Below are 21,928 nucleotides of genomic sequence, written 5' to 3' on the forward strand. Positions count from 1 at the left end.
AATCCCTCCTACTGCATTTTTTCAGGAGGCCATGCAACTCTACCTCTGAAGGAAGGAGACATCGTTGCCTTCTAGGGAAGCCCAGGCAACTGCTGGGAGCTGGCACAGGCAGAGGTCTCCAGCTGCCCCAAACCTAGTTCTGCAATGCAAGTTACTGCACCACAATCCACTTATTGGTTCCATGATTTTATTCTGTAACTGCCATGCTTCCCCACCCTTAGTCCTTTCTGGTCTAGCTGAAGCAACTTCAGTTCTTTAACCCAAATGCTGACAGGCGCCAGGCAAATAATGTAAAGGTGTATATACGTCGGGGGTGGCTGCTGGCCTGGCACAAAGGCAACTGGGCAGAGTTTCTGGCAGCCTTGCGGAATGAGGGCTCAGTGTTGATAGATCTTCAGATTTTTCAAGAGAAGCTGGAAATCCAGATTTGATATGATACTTAAATGCTGGAAGTTAATTCAAGAATTTTCAAAAATATTGTTTGGGCTAATATCCCACAATCAAACTCAAGGCTGTTGAGTGGACCTGCCCTTCAGCTCCTCATCACAGTCCTGCACTGTGGTAGCTCACTCCTTTCTACCTCCGTTATCATGAGGATTCTCTCAGCTGTCAGCTGTCTTAAAGTATGGCACCAACAGCAAACACAATACTCCAGATGTGACCGTGGTTAGAACCCAGTGCCTAGTGATACCCTAGGACAAACGAATTCCAGGTCGCCCTATAATCCCCAAACCAATCGCAATATGCAACTTACCTTGATCCAGGGATGCTGCAAACTATCTTGAATTGTCATTCTCTTCCTTTGTGGGGGGAGGGGAAAGAAAAAAAATGCGGTGACCATAGAAGCAAACACTAAGGTTGTTTCCATGCCGGCTGGGCCTACCAAGCAGATGCTCTGGAAAATGCAGTTCAGGGCCTGCTTCACGGAGCCGAAAACAACATCAGTCTTTGTGTGATTATTTCACTGTGCCCACAGGGGCTGACTGAGCAGGTACAAAGGGCCCTGCCTGCATTTTCTGAAGCGTTTCACATGGCATGCTTCTCTTTGCCAGGAGGAAACAACCAGGGTCGCATAAACGTGGCCGTGTGCATAGGACAGGTGCTAATTCTCGTCTAGCTGAGGCCACAGCTGGGCACCTTTCAGGTATAATGGACACTCACTTTGGATCCTTGACGAGGAGTCTTCTTATGAAATCTTTGGCTAGGGCACTGGTATTACTGAAGTATTCTTCCTCAAATTCGTAGTTGACAGCAGATACATTCGCTAACGTTTCTTGTTTAGTGTCTCCAAGAAATGGGGAGGCCCCACTTAGGCTGTTAATAAAGCAGGGCACAGAGCATGAGTAAGTCCCTCTTGTGTTGTCATTTTGTTCCTACAATATCTGATAAAGGGAGTGAGGAATAACATTATAATCTGGTGCTTGAGCAGTCACTTTAGAATTCAGTTACATTTTATAGGGCATTTAATTGTCATGCACAAAAGCTTCAGCTTAATGCAAAGGACAGTTAATTTAGAACAGCATTTAGTAGTTAAAAAAAAAAAAAAAGAAAACCTTTCCTATTTTCTCAGCAGTAATAGACAGCCATGCTTTCTTTCAGTGATTATGCTGCAGTTTCTGATGACTCATTTCAAATTAGGAGAAAATGTTTAATTAGTATAAACTAAACATGTTGTGGAGGTGTAAAATGAATATGTTTAAAAAGCATACATAAGCTGATCAACATGACACATAGAATGGTCAGTAAAACATATGGTCTCAAAGAAAAAGGAAAAGAACATGAGCTGTGGATTTGGGTACTTACAGAATATAGGTTATTACCCCAATACTCCTAGACACAAAATAAAAAGAAAAACAACGTCAGAAGAATAGCAAAATAAATCAGAAAGGTGACAACATCAAGAGCATGCTCCTTACCACATGTCTGCCTCAAGACCAAGAGGTTCATAGTTGACTATCTCAGGAGCTAAGAGGAAATGAACGCACATTTAGTTTTGGAAGAAAGTGAACCAACAGATTCTAATCTTCATGTATAAACCAGAAACATGTACCAGGGAAATGATGCTGCAGCAGGGTGAATTTTGCCAGCCTAATGTTTAAGAGAAATGAATGACCACAGGAATAAGAAAACTTACCAACAAACTCTGGTGTCCCAAATATGTTCTTGAACTCATTTCCAAAGTCAATTTTATGGGCCAACCCGAAGTCAATGATCTTGATCCGAGGTTTGGGAACATTTCTATCCAAAAGCATTATGTTTTCAGGCTTTAAAAAAAAGAAAAATAGTACAGCAATGTTCATAGGTGGAAGTAACATGACGCCCATCAGATGAATGGATAAACAAAATGTGGTCTATCCATACAATGGAATACCATTCAGCCTGAGAAAGAAAGTAAATTCTGACATGTGCCACAATATGGATGAACCCTGAAGACACTATGTGAACTGAAATAAGCCAGTCACAAAAGGAGAAATAGTGCGTGATTCCACTTACATGAAATACCTAGAAGAGGCAAAATCATAGAGACAGAAAGTAGAATAGTGGATGCCAGCAGCTGGGGGTAGGAGGGTTGGGGAGTTAGTGTTTAATGGATACATAGTTTCAGTTTGGGAAGATCAATAATTTCCAGAAATAGATGGTTGTGACAGTTGTACAACAATGTGAATATACGTAATGTCACTTAACTGCATACTTTAAAATGGTTAAAATGGTAAATTTTATATTATGTTTATTTTTCCACAATTAAAAAAAAACAACCTATCATATGTTATGCTGAGGACAAGATGGCAGGTAGTTCTTCCTCTTCCCTGAAAAAACAACCAAAAAGTAGGGATGAAAGAGTAGTTGCAAGAGAACACTAGGAAAAATAAATGTCTTGGTTTAGATTCTCCCAGGAGCAGACCTGTGACATGGATTTGGATGCAAGCAGCTTATGTAGGAGGGGACTCCAGGGAATACTTGGTAGAGGAATGGGGAGACAGGAAACAGAAGGAAGGAAGCTGATACAAAGTGTCTTATCAAGGTAGGGGTGACTGGAGCACAATCCCTTTGGAGGACTTGGGGAGAAAGGGCAGCACTCAGAATTTTCCAACTGAAGCACGAGGGAGTTGGAGTATTTATCCACCTTCTCCCCAGCTCCACTGCTAAGAGCTGCTTCAGTAGGCATTTACTCTTTGGCATTTCCAGCTCCCAGCAGCAGTCTTTGGGGTGTGTGTTAGTGTGTGTTGGGGGACCCAGATGGGGTCTTGATGGCTCTGCTACAATAAGTATGGAGAAAATCTTCCCTTCTCTTACATCTATCCTAGCTCCAATGATCTGAATCATTCACTTGGCAATCAACCACACACTTTTTGTGATAATCTTCTCGCTGCCTCGGATTGTACCCTGAATCTTACATTGCCACTTCTGTTGCTCATATGTATATCTTCCCCTCTCAGAGAGACCATCACCTCTGTGATGGATGGGAGTATGATGTGCCTTTTTATGTCCAATAATGCCTTGCCTCCAGCCAAGCAAAGACCACAATTAGCCAGAGTTTGGCTTGATTGATTGCCAGAGACTGAGTCAGCCCAGAAGCCTTTGCATCAAGAGGGAGAGTAGAGATCAAGACACCTTCCATCTTATATGCCTTGTAGCCAGAAGGGGATGGAAACTGGGCAGCCAATGGGTACTCTAGGTTGAAAATACCCATAACCAACAGCAGCTCCCTTCCTTAAAGACCTGGTTGGTATAACCCCTTGATTCTTCCCCAAGAATTCTCAAATGTAATCATTAATCTTAAGCCTCTATCTCACATATTGGTTAGGAATTCCTGTAGTAGGCATGCATTATACACTTGCTGATTTATATTGATAATTTCATCTGTTAAACTCCTCTAGGGAAAAAACATCTATCTCTTTCGGACGCCCTCAATTTTTCTTAGCAAATAGCGAATGTTGTGGTACGTGTAAGCTTTCATCTGATTCACACCAAGCAACATACCTTGAGATCAAAGTGGGCAATCTGAAGGGAATGCAGGTAGTAAACACCATTAAGAATTTGTTTGAGAAATTCAGTTGCTTCCTCTTCAGTCAGAGATTCCTTTTCAGCTAAGAAGTCAAAGAGCTCACCACCTGCAACACTGAAAATCAAGAGGCAGAGGTTACTGATGACAGTTCTGTCTCACATTGATTTGTTCTCTCATAGATGATTTGCACGCTCAAGTGTCTGGCAAGAAAATAGCATTGAGGACATGCTGAAACTGCTAAGCAAGGAATCAGAATTCTCTGTGCTTCTCATTGTTGGATAAGAATTCTGCATTCAGGTATATTTGTGCTTGAAAGCACTTGGGTACTGCTTTCCTAATGTGCTAGGTTCACAAATAGCGGAGAGAGTAGAAATGTGATGGGGAAAAAAATTAATGCATCTTTCAGACATCTTAATTAAACATGTTAGAGATGAAGTCTTAACTCACTGATTAAAAAAAAACTACAATCCAACTTTGTATAGAGTTTATAGAATATATCTTCCTAGCCCAATCAGAGACATCTGGAAAGTTCAAAATCTCGATATTCGTCAATTTTTTAAAAACCCAAATCACAATATATGGCCTGACAAGGATTTTTTGTTTGTATGCTTTGTATTTGTATATATGTAAATACTTCTACATTTATAAAAATCACATTTAGTAATGAATTTAACAAACACCTTAACAAATAAGAATAAACATACACAAAATTGAAATGCCCGTGGTTGTTGGGGATTTGATGAATCTGTCTCCCTGGCCAGACTGTAAATCCCTGGAGGGCAGCGCTCAGCTCCTGGCTGCTGGCCCACTGCGCACAGTCTCCCCATCCTTGCACAGGCCCGGCCAGCCACGCAGCAAGAATGAAAAAACTTTTAATTAAGTGGATGAATGAACAAACTCCCCTAAAAAAATCCATGGTACTGATTAATGGCAAATAACAGGGAACTTTTAATAAGAGTTTTTATAAGTTAATCTTTATCGAGTTTAACCATATGTTCACAGCATAATAATTAACTGCAATTATGCACATAACCACGTGTGCATTATCTTTCTTTCAGCAAGACAGCTCCATAAACATACCTACCACATCTACATCCAGAATAAGAAAACTGGTGCTCCTGAGATTAAATTATAATGACAAAAAAGCTATTTTTGTAAAAGAAAAGTTTCAGATCCTGCACCTTCACCCTCCAAGTGGGTGTTTTTCTTAGCCTGGCTCAGGATCCCCTGGCACCAGAATTGCTTGGGGTGTTTTAAATATGCGGATTCTGGGCCTCACTTCCAACATGCTGCATGAGTTTCTAAGAGTGGGGACCAGGAAGGCAGCATTTTAAACAAGCACCCCAGGTGATCCTTAGCACACTAAAAACTGAGGATCAGTTTTCGGAAGTCTTAATTGCATCCTCCCGCTGCACGGCCTCCCTCTGATATTTAAATTCAGGATGTTTATCCGGAGGGGAGGGCGAAGTGACTCCTCCACCCCCGGGACCTGAGCGCGTTTCTGCCACAGAGCCTGAGCCTTGCATTGGGGGCAGAGGCCTGCAGCTGATGCAGCAACGCCCCTCCACCAACGCACCGTCCCAGCCTCACCACCCTCGGCGTTGCGCCCCTGCACTGGCTCCCTGCCCAACTCCGTGGAGCCCTTTGCGTCTCACATTTTGTCTTCTTTATTCCTCTTAAAACCAACAAAACGGGGAGAGGGAATCCTTCAACTCTAGGGAACAAAAAGGAGGAAAAAATGGGAAGTTGTGAACCAACTAACGGTGAGAAAGACGCTCTGTCATCCGTTTGCTTCTTTGCTCTCTGGCCCGCGTGGCCATTCCTTAGGTAAACTGTGGCATCACGGCCGTACGGTGGGGAGATGGTCTCGAGCTGGCACATCCAATGCAAACCTTAATTCTGCGGCCAGAAAGTTACTCCTTCTTGCTGAGCCTCGTTTTCTTATCAAATGGGAATCATAGGACCCATTCCTCTGAGGGTTTTGAGGACTAATGATAATAAATATACGTAAAGCCCATGGCAGGCAGGTCTAGCTTTAGGCTGAGGCCCAGTAAGTGGAACCGGTACTGTTGTAAAGGAAGAATCCATGCCACCTGCCTAAGGGCGGGCTCCATCCTGAAAGTCCCCTTCCGGCCCTGCTTCTCCCCTCTCTCCCTTTCAAGTCCATTAGTCTGGCTTAACCACTGTACACCCCGTCAGGGGAGCATTACAGATGCTCCTGTAAATATGGTGTCGGCCTTTCCTCTCTTTGCCTCCCCTTCAGCGGCTTCCCCACTCCCCCTTGCTCACACAGACTGCTTATGCCTTTAAAACACTGATAATGGGCTTCTCTGGTGGCGCAGTGGTTGACATGTTTCAGCAGTTTCAGCATGTCCTCAATGCTATTTTCTTGCCAGACACTTGAGCGTGCAAATCATCTGCCTGCTGATGCAGGGGACACGGGTTCGTGCCCCGGTCCGGGAAGATCCCACATGCCGCGGAGCGGCTGGGCCCGTGAGCCATGGCCGCTGAGCCTGCGCGTCCGGAGCCTGTGTTCCGCAGCGGGAGAGGCCACGGCAGTGAGAGGTCCACGTACCGCCAAAAATAAATAAATAAATAAATAAAATAAAATAAATAAAACACTGATAAGTTTCCTGACAATAAGAAAGGGCTGGGGTTTGGTTGCTAGGAGTTGGGGCGAATCTTCCAGTGTCCACACAGCTGGGCACGATGTGGAGGCCTCAGTCCTTCCCAGGAACCCCACGGCTGCCCCGGCCAGGCCTTTGCTCCCTTCTTTCTCTGGCTGGCTTTCCTCCCTCTCGCCCAACCTGAGCTTCCCTCAGGCCAGTGACAAGGAGCCTATTTCATCTTCCTGAGACCTGGCAGAGACCCCGGTTCAAATCCTGCCCAGTTACCCAATCTTGCCACACCTGGGATTCCTCTTTTGTGAAATAAGAGACACCTCCTAGAGTTGTTCTGATGTTCCAGGATATGTTGAGTGCCTCGGCAATCAATCAGCACTGCTGTCTTTCTTCTTGCCTTGCTTCAAATCGTAACCCCGCTGCCCCAACCGTGGCAGCCATGCTGTGCTGGGCCATACTTAACAACCGGCTCTCTGGGGTTGGGGTGGGGCAAAGCCCAACCCCGAGGTGTCATATTCCCACCATGGTCATTTCAAGCCACCCTCATGATGATGGCGACTGTGGAGGCGGGAAGGATGTGCTCAAACAGCTCCGAGACCCGGTCCACTGAGGCACTGTGGATTTTCCAAAGATGGTGCAACAGCACTTCCCGCCCCCTGCTCTGTGCTGTGATCTTGCATCTTGGGCTCCATCCCCTTGAATCTGGATGGGCCCCATCATAGCTTTGACCAATAAGACACAGCAGAGTGATGCTGTGCCATCTCCGGCATGCTTTTTCATGGGCCCAGGGCTTCCACATCCTGCCTCTTGAGTCTCTCCTGTAAGAAGTGTGATGATCCCGAAACCACACCGTGACATGGAGAAACCCCAGAAGATGAGATGCCCCATAAAGAGAGAAAGAGGCAAAGGAACAGTGAGTGAGGAGGGAATCTTGGCAGTGAACCCTCCAGCCCAGATGAAGCCATGGAGGTCAGACTATCCACCTGAGCCCTTCCAGAATTCCTGACCCACCAAATGCAATGGTCATTTTAATCCGCTGTGGTGGACACCATGAGCACTGCCCACATTCCCCTTGAGGAAGGACCTGCTGTCCCCAGTGCTGGGCATGGAAGCAGCACAGCCCTCAGCCCTCATCCAGCAGGGCTCACCTCTGCTGCAGAGCCACTGCCCAAGGTCTTGTCCTTTCCCTGGAAGCCCACAGCCAATGGCTACTGTGGAAACATAAAGCTGAGGTCGACACATCTAGAAATGGCAAGATATTAAATATTTTGGGCTTCGTGGGCCATGCAGCTTCTGTCACAGCTACTCAGCTCTACCCAAGCAGCGTGAAAGCAGCCTTAGATCATACGTAAACAAAGAGGTGGAACTGTGTTCCAGTAAAACTTTATTTACAAAGACAGGTGGCCACCTGATTTGTAAGACATGCCAGTTTGTGCACCCCTGATATAAAAGCCAGGTCATCTCAGCCTAATTTGGGGCAACTCTCAAGGGTCATTCTGGCTCCAGGACTCTGTTGGGCCAGCCGGGACTGTCACTGAGCTGCAAGGCAGCATGACTTTCTCTGCCCACTCCTACTGCTTCCTCTCCCTTGGAAGACTTGATTCTAAGAGTAGTTCTTAAGAAACATCCTGCATGCTCTTCTCCAGCTCAGAGTCTGCTTCCCAGAGAACCCACCCTGCACCCCACTAAATTTGGGGGTAGTTTGTTATGCAGCAATAGCTGACCAGAACACTCACCATCTTGACTGGGTCTGTTTACTCAGTTCAGCCAAAGATCAGGTTTGCCTTTCTACAGGCTGGCCACCTCGTGCCCTGTCCAGTCTTCCTGTCCCGAGTAACTTAACTCCAACAGTGCTTCCTGACAAGGGAAGTGAGAACTGGGAACAACCCTGGAGCCCCTGGAGTGAGGGACCAGACTGCAAAGTGGCAGTGCCTGAGGGGAAGGAGGCAGGCGTCATCTCTGATTTTCTCTATCTACCTTGCTCGCAGGCCCTGTGCAAATCCCATGCTGTTCACGATGAGGTCCACACCATCGCTTGTGCGATGAGCTTGTGCTGGGAGCCAAATCGTTCAGCTAGACATCAGGAGGGTTAGGACACCCCCCATCTCACTGGGCCTGGAACCATCACCGGTTTCCTGATGCCCTGAAGGTCTTATCTACATTCTCCTTCTCCTTCACGCCAATATGGGAAGGCAGATGTTCTAGCTGCTTACAAAATCTTTAGTGATTAATCAAAGTAATTGAAACTAAGCGATTTCAGCACAGGTTGGGGAGCATGATAAGCATCCTTTGTTAATTTACCCCCATTTGTCCCCCAAACTCAGAAGGTAGACAGTGACTTGAAGATATTTTTACATGGGAACTTTCACAGACATGCTTAGAATCAGAACTCGAATGCTTACAATGCAGCTGCCATACAGCAGAATACTGTTAACAAGAAGATCAGTCAAAACCCTAGTATCTTCCCTCTTTGTTCCAAATTTTACATTTTGCTCAAGAGAAGGAAGATTGATGGAGGGAGAGATGAGCAATTTGTTCAGCAAATTTAGAAAGCTAGTTTCACCTCCCTTATTAGGTCTTTCAGTCACTGTTTTAAATTATAGCATCATCATGGAAATTGTGTGGAATGCATGCTAATAAGCATTGGCTGTTTTCATCAAGAGCTCTGGAAAATATGAAGTTTCTCTCTCCTCCCCATGCCTTTCATTACCACCAAGGCCTCCCCTCAAAGCTAGCTATATCAGAATGTCATTAGGACACATTACAGCTTTAAAGATAAGGTAGGCCTTCAGAGTGACATAAGAGAAATTATTATAGCATTCCAATTTCTAAATTAAAACACTATTCCAGGTCCCCGACTCTTGCTAGGAATGTCCAAGATATAACAGGACTTGATTCTGGACTAGATCTGGTCATAATCTAAACTGCAGGGGACTCTTGGTTGTTATAAGCTGATGAGACTTTTCAAGGAAAATGCTGTGATTCTACAGCACTGGGCTGGATTTCCCTGTTGGTGTCTCAGAGCAAGTATGTGTGGTTGTTGAATTGGGGGCCAAGGCTACAATTCAGGAACCGAGTATGCTCTGCCAGGGCACACCATCGGGGTCCTGGCCAGCTATGATGCAGAGCCCTGGGAGGGGCGTGGCAAGAGGACTGGATGGGCCTCAGCACACACGTCCCCAGCTCCAGCTCTGGCCTCAGCTTGTGAGTAGCTGGAAGGAAAGTATGGAGGTCATGTCCTTTCTCTCAACTTTGCTATCTGTACAATGACAGGGTTGAACTGGTAAGTGACTCTCTAACCTTAGTGTACATAACAAGAATTGGTGGGGGATTTGGCAAAAATCAACTGGCTAGAATCCACTTCCTGAGGTTCTGACTCAGCAGGTGGGGCCCCAGAATCTGCATTTTAACAAGTCCCTCAAGTGGTCCTGATGCTGGTGGACCACACTTGGAGAAGCCGATCTCTCATGTCCCTTCCAGTTCTGATAATGTAAGATTCTATGAGCCAGTGTGTAGCAGAGCTATGCTCCCATTACACTTACCTTTTCCTCCTGGGTGCACAGCTAATCTGCACTTCCCAACTCCCTTGAGTCAGGGACTAGTTCTAGCCAGTGCAATGTGGACCAGAATGACGTGTGCCACTTTCAGACCGAGCCCCTGAAACATCTCACATGATCTTCCACTCTCTCTCTACCCTTTCTCTTTTTTTTTTTGCGGTACGCAGGCCTCTCACTGTTGTAGCCTCTCCCGTTGCGGAGCACAGGCTCCGGAAGCTCAGGCTCAGCGGCCATGGCTCACGGGCCCAGCCGCTCCGCGGCATGTGGGATCTTCCTGGACCGGGGCACGAGCCCGTGTCCCCTGCATCGGCAGGCAGACTCTCAACCACTGCGCCACCAGGGAAGCCCCTACCCTTTCTCTTTGGCTACCTGAACACAGATGACCCAGCAGAGCACCCCAAGGAGGACCGGGGACAGCAAAGACATTAGGTAGAAGGAATATGGATCCCTGAGTCAATGCTTGTAGGAGAGCCACCCAACCTGTAACATCCACATTGGACTTTGAGTGAGTGAGAAGTAAATACTATTAGGTTAAATCATTGAGATTTTGTGGTTATAGTCTGTCTTCTCTAAATATAAAACTGTTTAGTCAGAAGTAAAAATTCAATCCATTTTTTAAATTAAAATTAAAAGAAAACAACCAATGCAAAGCACAGAGTACACTAACTGTCCCAGACATCTACTGCTGTATAACAAATCTCCCCAGAACTTAGTGGCTTTAAATATGGCAATTATTTTGTGATCTCTTAAAGCTTCTATGGATCAGGAATCCAGGAAGGGCTGGACTGGGCAACTCTGGCTCAGGGTCTGTCATGGGGGTGCAATCAAATAGTGGCTGAAGCCAAAACCGTAGGGTTGCTGGAGCATCTAGAGGCTGTCTGGGTATCTCTCTCCATGTAGTCTTGTGTCTCCATGTGGTCTCTCCATTTGGGGTAGTATGGGCTTCCTCACAGCACGGAGGACTCAAGACAAGTGGACTATTTACACGGCAGTTCAGGGCTCCAGGGCAAGTGTTCTAGGAAACAGGGTGGAAGCTGCCTCAGAAGTCATAGAACATCAAAAGGGAGTCACAGCCTATCCAGGTTCAAGGGGAGGGGATTTAGAATTCATCTCTTTTTTAAAAAAATTATTTATTTTATTTTTGGCCGCGTTGTGTCTTCGTTGCTGTGCACGGGCTTTCTCTAGTTGCGGTGAGCGGGGGCTACTCTTCACTGTGGTGTGCGGGCTTCTCATCGCAGTGGCTTCTCTTGTTGCAGAGTACCGGCTCTAGGTGCACAGGCTTCCGTAGTTGTGGCACGTGGGCTCTAGAGCACAGTCTCAGTAGTTGTGGCACACGGGCTTAGTTGCTCCATACCATGTGGGATCTTCCTGGACCAGGGAGCGAACCCGTGTCCCCTGCATTGGCAGGTGGATTCTTAACCACTGTGCCACCAGGGAAGCCCTAGAATTCATCTCTTGATGGGGGAGTTTCAAGGGTCTAGACAGACATGTAGGACAGGGGATGATCTTGCAGCCATCTCTGGAAAATATAATGTCACACTAACTATAACAGATGAACAGAAATTCTCAATCTTGTTTATCCTACATGTGTATTTTATAAGGGTTAGGTAGAGGTAGCTGTATTAGTTTACTAGGGCTCCACGAACAAACTGTATGGCTTCAAATAACAAATCTAGGGTCTCACAGTTCTGGAAGCTAGAAGTTCAAAATCAAGGTATCAGCAGCGCCTTGCTCCCTCTGAAGCCTGTAGGGGAATCTTCCTTGATTCTTCCTAGCTTTTAGTGGTTTGCCAGCAACCTTGGGCTTTCCTTGGTTGTTGATGCATCACTCAAATCCTATACCTGCACAAGGACTTCCTTCTCTCTGTGTCTCTTCACATCATCTTCCCTCTGTGCACGTCTGTGTTTATGGCTAAATTTTACCCTTTATATAAGGACACCAGTCAGGTTGGATTAGGGCCCACCCTAGTGGCCTCATTTTCACCCGATTACATCTGCTAAAGCTTTATATTCAAATAAGGTCACATTCTGAGGTCCTGGGGGTTACAGCTTCACCACATCTTCTTTTTTTCTGGGGCGGTGGGGCACAATTCAAACCATAACAGGTAGTAATTGCTCACGGGCTGCAAACAAAGTATTACATACGGGATGTCTAAAGCAACTCAGGAAAAGGAGAGGATGCAACAGAGAGAGAGGATCATTAGAATCTACTGATGTTTTTTGTTAGTCTTGCTTTCAGATTCTCCTGTGAAGGAAGGGTTCATTCATGCACTATTATAAAAATTTTTAAATTCAGGTCAGAAAATGTGGGAGAAAAATGCATATCTGATCCCATGCTGAAGTAATTTCCCCAACACTTTGAGATGTTTCTTCTTTGAAACCTAACTCTCCTGGTGGACCGTGCTGTGAAGCTGTGAGGGGAAGTACCCAACCACTTCTCGGCCCTGCCTCTAAATAAACCCCAAATTAAAACCCAGTGCTCCATTGTCATCACCAACTGTTGAACACTCTTTCTTATTAATCTAGGGGAAGTCCTGAAGGGTTTTCACATTCTCACCTCTCACACTCTAAATTTCCTGGGTTACTGAGGACTTTGAGGAATGCAAAACCGAAGCTGGAGAATCCAAAGGAAAGACGCAATATGATAACTTCTTTTTTGCATCTGTGAAATAGGTGTGAATTTAAGGTCAAAGTAGGTTAGGAGTCTGCGAATACCATTCTCTGATTATATACTGTTGCCTCAAATCACATAAATAATATCAAAGGAGTCCTAACCTTCAGGCCTCCTCTTGAATTAGTGCAAGCTGTATCTGCAAACACATTTTCTGTCTGTTTTCACTTCAAATTTAAGCAACAACTTAAAAGGAGTTCTGGGCATTCTCAAGGAAAAGAATGCCTGGCACTCAAAATTCATGGGGGAAGTGATCTTTCATTTCACTCTGGGAGGCTGTGCAAAAAGCAGGGAGGAGACTTCTGAAGACTTCTAGAATGAAATCCCTAAAGGAAGAATATGGCTCAGGTTAAAAAGCATTGGAGGCAGGCATTCTGGGTTTCAGTCTGGACTCTGTGACCTCAGATAGGTTAAGTTCCTTTCTGAGGCACAGTTCCTTTGCTTGTAGAATAGGAATAGTAACACCTACTGTTCATTATTACCTCTGGGGATGAATGGGGATAACATGATGTAGGATGAGTGTGTCTGCCACACGGTCAGTGGGTCAATATTCCATGCAGCCATCCTGGGCCTTCACTCCTCTTAACCACAGGCGTCTGGGTGAGGAAAACCCTCGAAGCTACTCTCTGTGTGTCTCTTGTCCAGCTGCCATCGTACAGTGTGGGCTTCTGATGTGGCTGTCATGCTAACAGTACAATGAGACCACACATTCTCCTATGGTTAAACAGAAGAGTTTTCCTGAAATGGGTGGACATACCTGGGGCCAAAAATCTGGGGAAGAGGTGGGTTCCTAGACATGAAATAGGTAAGTCGGAAGGGTGCCTTGGCCCAGTTTCCTTGGGTCTAGACATAGAGGAGTCTAGACGTGCCTGAGAGCAGCTGGGGGGCGCAGGGATGAGAGCCCTGAGGGGGAAGATGGGAGGGGCGGGCAGAAGGCAGTGCTGGTAACCTCAACCCAACAGGGTCCATCTCATGTGACTCTGATGCCCATGCTCCTGGGCAGCCTCCATCTTGCAACAGGAAATTAAGGACAAAAGCTTTTCCTTGCTTAGGCACAAGTGTTAAGAGAACATTGAGGCCTGGACGAAGGTGAGAGAGAGAGAGCCCTCAAGGGAAGTTCAAGCTCATGGGCCAAAGTGAGCACCACTCACACACCCCTCCCCAAGTGGTCCCTGCATGGCCAACCTGGTAGATGTGGGCTTAGCCAGGGAGATGGCACATTCCCTCACAGAAGCCCTTCCCTGTGGGGAGGACCGAACTTTAATTTGGTCTCTTGAAAATATTATACAAGAAATACATAAATATATTCTCCTTAAGAAAAATTATAACATCCACATATAAAACTAAAGTTCCTTCTATCTCCCCTTCTCCCCAGTCCTGGCCCTCTCCCTCCCTACACCCTCCACAAAAGTACAGATGGTGCCAATTTGACTTATGATTTTCCAACTTCCTGATGGTGCAAAAGCCATAAGCATTTGATAGAAACTGTATATCGAAATATGAATTTTGATCTTTTCCTGGGGCTAGTGATACATGGTACACTCCTCTCCCGTGATGCCGGGCAGCAGCAACCATGTGATCACGAGGGGAAACGACCAATACTCTATAAGGTACCATGTTGCCAGCATTTACTGTGTATTGTATTTTATGTTTCAAATCCCACCATGTCTACAAAATGTCCATCTGTGTCTCCTGCTTCTGGTGAGAAGAAGAAGAGGAAGGTAATTACTCTTGAGCTTAAACTCAAGATAACTGCCCAACTGTAGGCTGATGAGCATGTTTAGGGGAGCCCAGGCTAAGCTACTGTGCTTGGGAGGTTGGGTGTATTAAATGCATTTCCAACTTATAGTGGGTTTATCAGGACATAACCCCATCATCAGTCAAGGAGCACCTGTGTACACTATTATGGTATATAGGCCCTTGGAACTTTCTGTGGATGTTCTACGGACTACACAGCATTCTTTCACCTACATTTTAAGAACATAAATGGTACTCGACTGCCTGAGCCATTCTAGAATTTGCTATCTCACCTCAGCAATGCCCGTTGGTACAGAGCTCCTGTGTCCTCTTTTTCACTGCTGCCTGGCGCTCATAGGGATATCTAGATCAGAGTATACTTAGCTATTCCCCGACTGAGGGGCTTTATGTTGTTTCCAATTTTTCACTACCGCAAACTACAAGGCGGATGATCTTTTTGTGTCCCTGCCTCCTCTGAAAATGTGAGGTTTTTTCTAGGCCCGATTTGGAATTTCTGGGTCAGCGGTTATTTTGTAGCCATGATGGGATTTGAAACATAAAACACAATACGCAATAAATGCCGGCAACGCGGTACCCTGTAGAGTGTCTGTCCTTTCCCTTCGTGTGGCTGACTGGGAGCTGCTCAGCATCATGGGAGAAGAGTGTACCACATATCACTAGCCCTGGGAAAAGATTAAAATTCAAACTTCAAAGTATGGTTTCTACTGAGTGCTTATTGCTTTGGCACCAGCATAAAGTTGAAAAATCATTAAGTTGAATTCGGACCATCTTTACTTTTGGGGAGGTGGGGGAGGGAGGGAGGAAGAGGGCCAAGATTGGGGAGGAGGGGAGATAGAAGGAACTTTAGTTTTGTATATGGATGTTTTAACTTATGTTCTTCCAGCTGCAGTCAATGAATGTGCTCTGATCACAGCCTCACTTGCTTAGTATTATTACTTTGGGCCAATCTGATGGATGAAATAAATGAATCCCACTATTATCCCATTATTTCTCTGCTTAGTAGTGAGACTGATGTTCTTTCATGCTGAAAGGCTAATCATCTTTCCTACATTTATCAGCCTTTCGTATTTGAGTAGGTATACACTGTACGTCCACACCCTTTGCCCATTTTTCTACTGGACTGTCTTTGTTTTTAATTTTAATTGATTGATGGGTGTTTTTTTACATCCTTTTGACACTAGGCCTGGATCTCTTAAGATTCCACATGTTTTCTTCCAATCTGTCATTTACATTTTACCTTTGCTTAAAGTGATGTTTTCTTAAACGGAAGTTCTCAACTTGCATGCAGTCCAACTTATCACTCTTTGTAGAAATCAAGATTTTCTAAACCGAATGTGAGGCAGGAAATGGCAGGTGGAGTTTAGCAGCTGTGTAATCCAGGGCACGGTACGTAATCTTTCTGCGCTTGCAGATGCTAACGATGGCTGCCCAGAGAGGCAGATGGAATGTCAAAGGTTTCCCAGCACTACTGTTCCTCCCTGCACACCTGCAGCTCTCCGCAGTGGGAGCTACTGGAGGGCAGCATTATATAGCATCGATCCCCGGAACCCATCACAGTGGTAAACTGGAACTCCTGCAGCTGATTATGTGCATCTCTTCCCAACTCCACCTTTCGTGACATCGTGTCAGAACTGAAAACTGACCATGGTTTTCAGCTGTGACCACGGTGGGATTTGTACCAAAGAAACAGACAAACATTACACGTCAGGGTTTTTCTTCCCTGGAGAGCTGGTCGTTACACATTTACCAGCACACCACTGACAGCAGCATCCTAGGCACAGCCCTCTGCCTGCATGGCCTTCAGCTGAGAGCTGCTGTTCCTGCACGTGGACAGCTCTAAACAGAAAATTCTTATGTGGACCTGAAATCTAGCTCTGCTAACACAGTGCTGATTCTGCCTTCTAGAACAAAGGTCAACTAACTTTTTCTGTAAGAGGCTTTGTGTGCTATACAGTCTCCGCTGCAACTCTTTGACTCTGTTACATATTTTTCTTGCTTTTTTCTTCAACCATTTAAAAATGTCAAACTATTTTTTTTCTCGAGGGCTACACATAAACAGGTGGCAGGCTTTGGCCCACCGGCTGTAGTCTGACAACCTCTGCTCACGAACAATACAGGATGCAGAATATAAGCCACGCCGTGACCTACACAACCAGCTTTCCCGTATCTAAAAATGGTTCTCACGTACCCCTGGGTCTTTTCTTCTCAGGCCTAGGATTCTTCCAGGGATGTTCTTAAAGTCAATTCCAAATACAGGTGAAGTGATTTAGGAATGTTTCTAGAACCTGCTTCACTGGGCATTGACACTACAGACCCAGTTAATGGCAGGAAAAGGTACAGAAATCTGGACTGAGGTCTGTCAGGTGCTCTGGGCACCTCGGGGAGTGTCACAGGATCTAGAAGATGCAGAGCAGAGGGGACCTGTCAACGTGCTAGCTGTGTGATCCAGGACAAGGCACTTAACCTTTCTGGGCTTGTGGAGGATAAAGGTGGCTGCCAGTTTTTTGCCACTGCCCACTGAGAGCTGTGGCCTCGGTCTCCTCGCCTCACACCTGAGCATGCTCTGTGTCTGCTTGACCAATAGAAGATGAAAGAGGGCTTCCCTGGTGGCGCAGTGGTTGAGAGTCCGCCTGCCGATGCAGGGGACACGGGTTCATGCCCCGGTCCAGGAAGATCCCACATGCCGCGGAGCGGCTGGGCCCGTGAGCCATGGTTGCTGAGCCTGCGCGTCTGGAGCCTGTGCTCCGCAGCGGGAGAGGCCACAACAGTGAGAGGCCTGCGTACCGCAAAAAAAAAAAAAAGAAGATGAAAGAAGTGATGTTGTGTCAGTCATAAGACGCTGGCAGTTTCTACATCCTGTTTGGAATTCTTGCCCTTGGAACCCAGTTGCCATGCTGTGGGAGAGCCCAAGCAGCTCTGTGGAGAGGCAGGCACACATGGAGCAAAGCCAACACCCCCGGCTGAACTCCCAGCTGATGGTCAGTACCACCTGGCCCGTCAAGTGAGACAGCTGTCTTAGAAGGGGGTCCTCCAGCCCCAAGCAGTCACCTGCTGATGCTACAGGGAGTGGAGAGGAGCTGGCGCCATTGATCCCTGCCCACATCAGAGATTCAGGATCAAAACAAATGACTGTTGCCATTTTAGGTCATTAAGCTTTGTGGCGGCGTTATGCAGCAAAAGACACCCAGAATGGGGCCTCAGAACACTACCTCCTTGGAATTTTGTGTGCTTAATTAGCTCAATGCCTGGCACATACAAAGTCCTCAGTAATGTCAATTACTATTCAGAGAAAATACAGCTGCTTGAGTTCCCTTCCAGGGATAGGGGAAATGTTTTACTTCCTTATCTTAGGGGGTTTGCTCCTAACGCTGAGCTTTCTAAAGCGGCTGATGACTTTTGTGGCTTCTTCATTCAGTGAGATTCTATGAAAAGCACTTAGCAGAGTATGGCATAAAGTAGTTGCTCATGAAACATCAAAAACCCTTCTGCTTTGGCGCTCGGAAACTTTCACACAAGCTCTAGCTCATTTCACACCTCCACTCCCAACCCACCCTCCAGCCCACCATGCAACCACTACACCTCGGCAGCTCTGCCTGGTCCTCTAACTCTTCAAGAATGAACAATTTCATTTCAGTTCCTTTGCATCCCGGTGGACATGGCACCTCCATGATTCAAGAATGATTGACTGAAGTAACTGGCAAGAAAACCTGAAATGGTATTAAATAAATAGAGAGTTGGTCTATGTGCTTTTAGGGGTGTACACTTTGTGCAAGAGGCACCAAACTTGTTAGCTCTGCCAGCTGTGGCAAGAAAAGGAAGATTCCAGTCTTGTACAAAGACATACATTTGGAAATAAGCTGGGGCCCCCAAAAGGTCCCTTGCCTCAAATATCTGGTCTTCTCTTGTCAGGAAGGACTAATCTGTGAAGCTGGGTTAAAGTATGACTTCTGTGAAGAAATGAAGATTTTAAAGCAGTCACTTTCATTCATGAATGAAAGAGCAGAATCATGACTTTCTTTCAGTATCCAGGATGGAAATAGGATGCTGGACTGGTAAACAGAAAATGCATCATGATTTATCAACACAGCAGGAACGATGCACAGGGCCAGGCCACATCACTCCGCTGTTAAGAAGATGGCAGTAGTTGTGGACAAAGCATAATGAGCGATTGTGCCCCGGTCTGAGTGGTCCCAGATGCGATTATCCAACCCCCTCACTTAAATGACCACAGGCTCAAGTTCAAGGTCGAAGGAGAGAGCCGCAGTTTGCTGAGGCAGACTTTCAAACAGTAGGCTTCAGTTCTCAGCTAGACATGGTACTAAACAAAATCCCTAATTTTTTTTTTTAATTGAAGAAGCTCTATGTGGAATATAATGAGGCATTTACAAAACAAGCCAACAAACCAAAACCAGTTTTGTTTCTTTCTTCCTCTTTCGGGAATCAGAATCTACTTGCCCTCTACCACTGACTAGCTCAAAATCATTATGACTCTTGAAAATATGTTATCGGTTCAGAGACGTGGTTTGTTAGTGCAGGTCTCTGGAGAAGAAAACCTTGATGGCTGTTTTTTAGGTGTCAGGGCCTGCTGCTCAGGCAGTGGGGTGACACATCATGCTGCAGGATGTCTTATTTAGGTGGTTATCACACCTACAGTAGATTCATGTAAGCCACAGCCCTCCCACCCCCAACCCTGAGCACTTCCTCATTTCCTGATCCCCTACTTGCATTTTCCCCCCATACTGGCTAGGGAGTAAAGGGACATGGGAAAGAGAAAGGGATGGGGGAGGGAACATAAAAATATGCCAAATAGATAAAATCAGTTTCAAGTTTCCAGAAACCTCCCAGAAACAAAAAATGATGGAGTATATCAGTTTAGGAGGGAAAAAAGGGAAAAAGGTATAAGACAGCAAGAACAAAAACCTCCGTAGGGCAATGGCTCAATGTGCTTCCCCGATAATTCCATGAGACCGAAGGATGCCCTTGGAGAGAGGGAATAGTGTGCGAGAAAGGGCCGTGTTGGGAGCCCAGCATGCTGTCTGGAGAACCTTGCATTTCTGAGTTAGAGGGATGAGCAGCCCCGGATCTGGGGGCACCCAGGCCTCTGTTCTAATGGGGGTGGTGGGGAAGAAGAAAGGGAGGGAGAGTCAAACATGTCGACTCCAGGTGAAATTATAAAAAATTCAGATGAGAACAAGCAGATGCTAGCATGCAAGGAAGGGAACCGGCATCAGAGGAGATCCTCAGCCACTTGTGCTGGGAATGCACAGTGGATTTAAAACCTGAAGACAAGTGGTTCCCCATCCGTCCACATCCTGAGGAGAGCGCACAGTCCCAGCCCTACATTTCAAGAGAGAGATAGAGTCTGGAGGATCCCCAGGAAATGCCACGCCAACAATGAGGGCAATACGCATGAGGCTACATGATACACATAAAGACTGCTCATCCCTGAGGAGCTTAGGGAGGTCAGGAGATGCAGAAAGGCCGGACACAGGTGGCCCAGGAATGCAGGAATCCCAGCTGAGGTGGTTCAGGCAAGAAGCTTGCTAGAAAGGCCACATGTAGCCTCCTGGGCATGGTGTCCCAGAGTTCAGTGGCCGAGCCTGCCAACTGGGTTACCAGAGGTGGAGTACAGATGAACAGAAGTAGAGGGGTCCCAGCCTTCAGGCGTCTGGATGGGGCCCAGAGGTGCCCATCTGAACCTAAAGTATGGTCACCTCCAGCCATGAACAGCCTCATCAGTTTACCCCAAACCAGTGTCACATGACAAGGGATGAGCCGCACTGCTGTAGGCTGGGGGCTGGTAAAGAAGGCGCTGAGAGACAGACTGGTCCCTCCTTTCAATATGTCCATGCAGATTTCTTCAACAGAAGAAGGTACTCACGTAAAGGGACACGAGAAACTCAACAGCAAGACTGACCACAGCATCTGATAAGCCTCTTTCTACTTTAATGGCTCCAGAGGTCGATCAAAAGTGGGGCAAATGGAAAAGCCGGGCAGCCAGACACCTCTTCAGCCTGAGTCATTGTAACTGGTGCGAGAACAAAAGGCCAGTGGGAAGTAAACCACACTGGAGCAGCCAGAGATGGAGGCTGTTTCCAAAATCATTCTGGCTCGTCTAGTTGCAAACAAGGCAAGGCTATTATCTGGGGAAGCACAGGGATCCATCTCCTCCAAATACTCCTTGATCAGCTTTATTCTCTATGACAATCCATCCCGAAGGGCTCAGATGAAAGCTGCTGACTATTGCTAACGACCTGGAAATCACAGGATGAAAGACCAATGGCCTATCACATAGGTGGCACTGGCCAATCTGAAGTACACACAGTGTGGGCCAGGCTACCTGCGATGTGGAAAGCTGTGATTTTAAATAGGTGTAGAGCAAAGTGGTCTTTCCCTTGAGTTTGAGGATGGATTTGAGGAAGAGGAATAAGAGTTGGAGGAGGAGGGGGTGGAAAAGGTGAGGGAGTTGATAGTCACTCAGCAGGTGGGAGGCTCTCAGGTCATGCCCTACTTTGGCTTCCCCCTGACAGCACCAAAAACATGGCCGCCGGCAGAAGGTGGGGAGTCATGGGTAGAGGAGTGCTGTGGATCTGAGCGCCTCCTACTGGCCACCTTGGTCAGTAAACGGAGGGAAGGAAAGGGAAGCCTGAAACCTACTCCTTGGAAGAGGAGGCTGAGAGCAGAGGGTCACCCCCCCACCGGAGGCCTCGAAGAAAGATGGAGATGGGATTTGGATCTCTTTTCCAACAGCATGGTCAGCCTGGGACCATACCCGGGTTTGAGACGGGCAGGCTCTATGCAGAATGCTATAATGGGCAAGGGTGACTTTTGATGGTCTGAAAAGCTTTCTTTCTTTTTTTCATTTGCATAAATGTTTATTGAGTACCTGCCATGTGATGGGCATTATTATACCAGATGCCAGTGACAATCAGCAGCTTTAATTTTAGCCACTTACCTCTGATTGTCATTGGCATCACAATGTCAGGCATATTGTAGGTTCTCAATTCCTGACCCTTGGAATCCCATCAACTATCCTTCTATCCTACTCTTTCCTCATCCCATGCACCCAGCTTAAACATATGGTCCTATTCAGGACCAAGATAGAAATTAGCTAAGGTGACCAACTGCTCTGTTCTCAGGAGAGAGGGCAACTTTCACAGGTCACAAATGAAGCAGAGCTTTTGGCTTTGTTAATTCTTTTCATCCCCACTGTCCTAACTCTAGAAAAGCTACTCATCGCTGTTCATCAGGATCTCCCTGCTAGTCTCCTTAACTGAATTCAACTTCAGCTGCTTTTACCGGGCACTGCCTGCGCA

The 21,928-nt window shown here is 46.4% G+C and overlaps 1 protein-coding gene across 1 annotated transcript in view; it reads right to left on the reverse strand.

The window, feature by feature from the left end:
- The window catches only part of DAPK1 (death associated protein kinase 1), a 214,836-nt gene that overhangs the window by 63,629 nt on the left and 129,279 nt on the right, over positions 1 to 21,928 (reverse strand). The window contains exons 4-9 of the mRNA XM_060100587.1: positions 3,982 to 4,120; positions 2,135 to 2,264; positions 1,917 to 1,965; positions 1,804 to 1,830; positions 1,162 to 1,314; positions 755 to 800 (exon numbers count right to left, since the gene is read on the reverse strand). Coding sequence (XP_059956570.1) covers positions 755 to 800; positions 1,162 to 1,314; positions 1,804 to 1,830; positions 1,917 to 1,965; positions 2,135 to 2,264; positions 3,982 to 4,120 — 544 coding nt within the window. The remainder of the gene's footprint in view (positions 1 to 754; positions 801 to 1,161; positions 1,315 to 1,803; positions 1,831 to 1,916; positions 1,966 to 2,134; positions 2,265 to 3,981; positions 4,121 to 21,928) is intronic.

Source organism: Mesoplodon densirostris, chromosome 6, assembly GCF_025265405.1.
Source record: "Mesoplodon densirostris isolate mMesDen1 chromosome 6, mMesDen1 primary haplotype, whole genome shotgun sequence".
NCBI lineage: Eukaryota > Metazoa > Chordata > Mammalia > Artiodactyla > Ziphiidae > Mesoplodon > Mesoplodon densirostris.